At 52.8% G+C, this 6,257-nt stretch overlaps 1 protein-coding gene across 1 annotated transcript; it reads right to left on the reverse strand.

The window, feature by feature from the left end:
- Positions 1 to 1,682: 1,682 nt before the first annotated feature.
- Positions 1,683 to 5,359, reverse strand: Irs4 (insulin receptor substrate 4). The gene is given in 2 exon segments (XM_052171887.1): positions 1,683 to 5,297; positions 5,300 to 5,359. Coding segments are annotated over 2 exon segments (3,675 nt in total).
- Between the last annotated feature and the right edge of the window lie 898 nt (positions 5,360 to 6,257).

Raw genomic sequence — 6,257 nt, forward strand, 5'->3', positions numbered from 1 at the left:
GTGTAGGCATCATTTCAAAAAAATCACAGGGTCACAAGCAGCTACTCTTTTGATGTGGAATTTGATATCAGAGTTGTACACAGTACCTTGAGCAGTTAGGCTTGCGCATAAGATCTGACTATGTTCTTGGAAATTGAATTATGACTTTTAAATACATATACCCATGATAGTAGTGCTTTGTGTGTGTGTCCCCCCTTTCTCTCTGTGTACGTGTTTTGGGGTGTGTGGGTGTGTGTCTGTGTTGGGGAGGGGCTCACAATTAAAAGGACTTTTGAATTAAGTCCTCCAGTAAGCCAAATCAGCCTTTTGTTGTTTTAATGATCATTCTTTTGGCATGTCTGTGCTGCAATGTGTGTTTTTGTATGGCAAGTTTTCTATAGCAAGGAGAGAAAGAGGAGGTAGGGGGCTACACCTGCGCTAAATGGGGAGCTTGTAAGGTGGCTGTTGTGATCAATCCCGGCTTGTTCTGCCTGATCAAGCACAGTGGGCAAAGATCCAATCACAAAAGCATTCCAGAGAGCAAGCAAAGCAAAACCCTTCACCAAACTGACTACTGGACTGGAAACTGCTGGGGACCAGCCCTTCTCAGGGAAAGCATGCACTTCTAAAGAGAAGGCAGGACAGGCCACAGGGGTATCATCTGCAAACATTACTTAAGATTCTCTCAAGACAAAGTTGGGCAATTTTGTTCACAGATTCACTAAGCTTTGTTCTTCTAAGTCCTTCTCTTCCTTCAGAAAATTAGGCCTTGAAAGTCTCCCCCTGCTCCAGGGTTAGCTGCCCAGGGTGGGGCTAGGGGAGCCATGCTCTTCCACCAGCCTTTTTATCTCGCTTTTCTCCATTTTCCAGAAGACACACCAATGAAATGTTTTATATGCCTTTTAAACCTTTGAAACAATATTCATATCCATAATCAAGATACCACTACACCCCCTTCAGAGGTGTGGGGGAAGGGAGCTAAAAGAAGAAAACGAAGCACAGCGAAAGTAAACTTGCCTTTCCCTACCAATGACAGAAAAGGAACACACATGGTTTCTCTCAATCCTGTGTGAAAGCAGGAACAGATGAGCACAGAAACACTTTTCAGAGTAAAGAGTATCTTCGAATCATCTGGGGATTTGTATATCCTCTCCCCATTCAGCTGACAACTAAGTGTTAACCTTTTAGGCAAACCACAGCAAAGTAGCCAACCAATGACTGCATTTTAGAAGCAAATATGTTAAGAGTTGGCTTGTTAACTGCTGAACTCTCTGTGTTCTCTTTCAATCACTGCACTTAGGTTGTGCACACATAAAAGTAGCTTTTAGTTGTAGGCTGGAAAGTGAATGCGTGGAACTCAGTATCTGAAGAACTTAGGGAAGGGGAGGGATGTCTGAAAACATCCTTGTGCTGTGGGTCTTTTAGTTTTAAAGCTCCTAAGAAGTTAATCCAGTGTTTAACCATTGGCTCTGTCCCATAAATGTATGAGTTACATAAAAGTTAATGTGTTGGCGAAGGCCAAGAAGGTATCATGTGAAAAATTAAAACTGAATTCTACTCTTTCTAATAACATTAGGAAATGAACTAGCAGGTCACTTATTGCTAATAGCATACCAACGAATGCATTAACTCACTTATTAATCAATTTCCAACAACTAAAGGAATTTTAATTATAAATTCACCAACCTCATTTCGGAGAGTGGTCACTTCCTGTAGTCACGTCTGGCAAAGTCCATTCTCACATAAATGTCGTCGTCATCATCATCCTCAGATTCTGCTCTCTCCTGGGGTCTCAGCACCCAACGCTGGCGAGGTGGCGGTGGGGGAGCTGCTGCGCCGGCTGCCAGGTCCTCACCTCTGGCAGCTTGGTTAACGACTCCAGGATTCCAGCCTGCGGCAATGTCCTGAACGCCTCCTGCAGCCCGGGCACCAAGAGCAACAGGTTGGAACGAGCGAGCGGAGGCGGGGTCAACTCGTGTGGCTGTGCGGAAGCCGGCAAAGACGTCGCCAATGCTGGGGGCCACTGCGAGCTCAGAGACCACTGCTAAAGCTCGGCTCACTGCCACGAGGGGCGTCCCAGCCGGAGCAGCAATCACCGCAGAAGCGGCGGGAAAGTCTCTGTCCAAGCTGTCGGTTGAGAAAGCTGAGACTGCGGCTCGAGTATTGGCAAATAAACTTTGGGAGCGGCTTTGTGGGCGTCTTCTCTCCCGCACTTCCTCCTGCAGCCGCCTAGCTACAGGTGGCGGCTCAGAGCATCGACCGGGAGAGAGAGAAACGTCCATACAGCACTCAGAAAATGGGTCTACTACATAGATTTGACCTGTTTGAGCATCATAGCAAATGGTACTGTCAGCAAAAGGCACGGCTGGTGTCATAGCTGGGTTGAAAATTACTTCAATGTATTCACCCGCATCCACAATGCTGCCTATAACGCTGCCTGGGAAAGGACGAAGGACCCACCTAGCACCGGCCAGAGAGATGGAGTTGGCACCTGGTAGAACTCTTAAAAGTTCTGAGAGGCGGATTGTTGCATTTGGAAAGGGCGCCCCGAATTCAACATTCCGGTAGCTAGAAAAAGCTGTGGGTGCTGGTTCAATAATTACACCCCACAATTCTGGCAGTCCTTGAGCAGAGGGAACTAGCACAAGGCGCTCTCTCTTAATAAAGTCAATGTTGATATATTCACGGGAGTTATCAGCTTCTCTCTGCTCCTGTGTGGGGCTCTGTGGTTTGGGCTTTATTTTATTTCCGTTTGCAATAAAAGAAAATTGGTTAGGTTCCTTAGCCTTGTTCATTGGGGGCACATCATCTGAAGGCTTGGCAACTGACCCCTTATCTTCAGGTTTTGGGAATGACCCCTCAGTTGAAGGCTTTGAAGATACATCTTTGGTGCCCTGCCTAAAGGAGGCTTCCTTGTCTAGACCGCTCCCCAGGAATTTTCCAGGTAACATGGGAACATACTCACTGTGGTCACTTTGTCCCAACGGTGAACTCGGAAAAGGACTTTGCAGAGAGAAGTAAGAGCTCCAACTTTTGGAGGAAGAGCCTCCCTGAGGATTGGGAGGATTTTTAGGAATCGCACCTGCTCCAGGAGCCATAAACATGTAATCACTGTCACTGTCATTGTCCTTTGAGTCATCCTCTTTATTAGTGTCCGGTGCTTTCGGAGCACTTGGAACAGGTGCTGGTGGGCTCACTCTGGGAAACATCATCATGTACCCTCTGGAGTCTTCAAAGGGTGACCTCGAGTGGCGCTTTGTCGAAGCGGAGGAATTCTGAGGAGCCATTGGCATATAATCACTGGAACACGCAAGAGGAGCAGCCACGCCTGGCCTCATAGGCACATAGGGGTCATCCTCATCTTCATCGAAAGCTCTGGCTCTGTGAGATGCCCGGGTTGCACCTTCTGCGGCCCCCATTTCTCTCGCCGCTTTGGCTTCTTTGCGTTCTTTTGTGCCTCTGTCTGCGCAAAAATAAAGTCGGAATCTTCCCCCAGACTTCCCTTTGCCACCAGTTGCTCCGGCTGCTGGCGGCGGTGGCGGGGGTGGAGGCAGTGTTTGCTGCTGCTTGCTTTGAGTGAATTTGCCAAAGTAGGATCGTTTCTTCACAGATTTTCCACGGTCACCGTCTTCAGCATTTTTCCCACTTCCTGAGCCTTTGCTCCCTCCTGAGTTCTTGCCACCGCCTGAGCCATGACCATCTCCGCGTCTCTGGCCACCACCTGAGCCGTGGCCACCTCCACCTGAGCCATGGCCACCTGCTGTGCCCTGGCCATTTCCTGAATACTGGTTTCCTCCAGCACCCTGGCCTCCTGAGCCCTGGCCACCTCCAGATCCCTGTCTCCCACCTGAGCTCTGGCTACTGGAACCTTGGCCACTTGAGCCCTGTCCACCTCCTGAGCCCCGGCCATTTCCTGAGCCCCAGTTATTCATAGGTACGTAATCGCCGCTGTTTCCTTCCTCACCTTCCTTGTCTTTTACTTCAGTGTTGCGAGAGTTGGAACGGGAGGCTTCACGGGCTCTGTCGTTGGGCTGTGGGATAAGTCCCGGGCGACGTGGTGCGCGTTGGAAAAGGCTGGGTGGTACTGACACAGTTCTCCTGGACCTGCGGGCTCTGGGCAGGTACCCTCTTCCTCGCCTGAAGGGAGGCGGAGGCTCTCTGGGTGCGATGAAGCGCCTGGTGAATAGCATGTTCTCTTCCCTGCCACGGATAGCCCTGAGGCGGTAAAACTGCTCCAAGCGGTATCTTCTGAACCAGCCGCCAGGATCCAGCCAGAGCAAGTCCAGGTGCCTCCTAGCGGACAGCAGGGTTAACAGGTGGGCGCCGATAGTGATGCTGTAGCTGCGGCATCGGGCTCTGTACTCATCTGAGCACAAGGCTCTCATCTTCTCCAAAAACAACTCATGCATATTTTGGGCCACCACGGAGTCATCCACCTGCATCCACAGCTCCCCCGGACCTATGAGAGTGGACCTGCCGACTTCCAAGAAGAAGTACTGCTCTGAGTGCCCACAGCGACGAATGCTTAGCAGCTGGACTACCACACTGGCCACTTCGGTATTGAGCCTTACAAACACTACCTCTTCGTCGGTAAGACACAGCCGGAACACGCCGCTCAGCTCTTTTCTGTGCCCCAGCCCCCTGGGTTTCACTACTACCTGCCACACATCTTTGTAGAAGGGTGGCTCCGCCGCCGCTGTGGCCGCCAGGGCTGCCAGCTCTCCGTCCGGCTGTGCGCCTAGCATGCTGCAGCGGCGGCGCTTGCTCTCGAGGATGAGGCGGCTGAGGAGCGAGTACCAGCTTTCTTGTTCCGACTCGTTCTCGGCCACCATCGCGAAGTATTCGTCCTGGGTAAAAAGGGCAATGAGGTGTCGGTACCTGGCATCGGCGCGCTGGCTCACGGAGAAGCACTGGTACAGGATGATCACCCGCCGCGGTGGGATGAGCGCGGGGACCGCAGCGCCGGAGGCGGCCGCCTCTGCTGCAGCGGCCGCGGCGCGGACACTGTGTCGGAACTTCCTGGCATTTTGGTAGTATTCGAGCCGAGCCGGGGCGTCTGGGGTCTCGAGTTTGAGCACGAAGTAACGCCTGTGCCCATGCTTCTGCTTCCTCAGGTAGCCGCGTTTGCAGACTTCATCCCCGACGGGGAGGTCCTCCTCTTCAGACTCGGAGTCTGACCGGGAGCCAGTGGCTGTGGAGAGCCACATGGCTCCCGGACAGGACGACCCGGTCCCAATGAGTGCGGTCGGGGTTCCCGAGGAAAGAAGCGGGGTGGTCGCCACTGCTGCTAGAGCTGCGGAGGCTGCTGCTGCTGCTGCTGCTGCTGCTGAGCTCTCAGACTCCTTAGCGCTTGGTGGCCAGCGAAGGAGCAACTCGCCATGGTGATGCACGGTGGTTTTAAGGTGAACGGAGGAGAGGGGGGGCACGGGAAGGGAGGGCTTTGGGGGGAGAAGAGGCAGTCTCCTCCTGTCTGCCCGCCCCAGACCCCTCCCGCCTTGGCCCGCTTCCCCGCCCACTTCTCTGGGCTCAAGGCAGTGGGCAAAACAACACGTGACCGTCGCCTCACGCGGCAGCTCGCACCAGAGGCAGCTAGCTACCCAAGCGGTGGAGGGGAGCAAGCGGCCACCAGTAGAGGTGTGCGTGGGATGAAAACCGGGAGAGCCAGGGAAGCGGGGCCATCTTCAAATAAGCAGAGAGACCCTTTCAGTGAATCTAAGGGCCTTTGGTTCAATGCAGAACCGACGGGAGGAGGCGGGCCTCTCGAACCACACCAAGTCTAGTTCGGAGTATCAGAAGGATGGGGTGGAGGGTAGACGTGAGAGGTGGGAGACGGAGAAGCCAGCCACCAGAGGCAAGATGGGTTGCCGCAGCCCACACTCATTTAGCTGGAGGGGGACAGAGGTGTTGGGAGGGGACCTGGCTGGCAGAGCACCGGATGGTTTGTTTGTTTGTTTGTTTGTTTGTTTAGGAAGCGGGGACCAGGTGAAACCACTGCAAGGCTCTGATTGGTTAGGTTACAATCCAATGGGAGGGACCAGCAAGGGGGTGGCCCTGAATACATTAGTTTAGTGGAAGGGGGGGTAGTTGAGGGATGAGGGGGCGTGGTTGGGGTCCCAGAGTGGGGCTTCTCAATCTGGTTGTCTCTGGATCAGGCTGTAAACAACCCTCGGAAAATAGCTGTTAATGGTGGTGATAAATTCCTGCAAATCCCAGAGCTGCGGTGACCCCTCTGCCAGGAGCCCTTTCTCCTTTTTCTCTACAGCTCACATTTTTCCCTT

Source organism: Apodemus sylvaticus, chromosome X, assembly GCF_947179515.1.
Source record: "Apodemus sylvaticus chromosome X, mApoSyl1.1, whole genome shotgun sequence".
Taxonomy (NCBI): Eukaryota; Metazoa; Chordata; class Mammalia; order Rodentia; family Muridae; genus Apodemus; species Apodemus sylvaticus.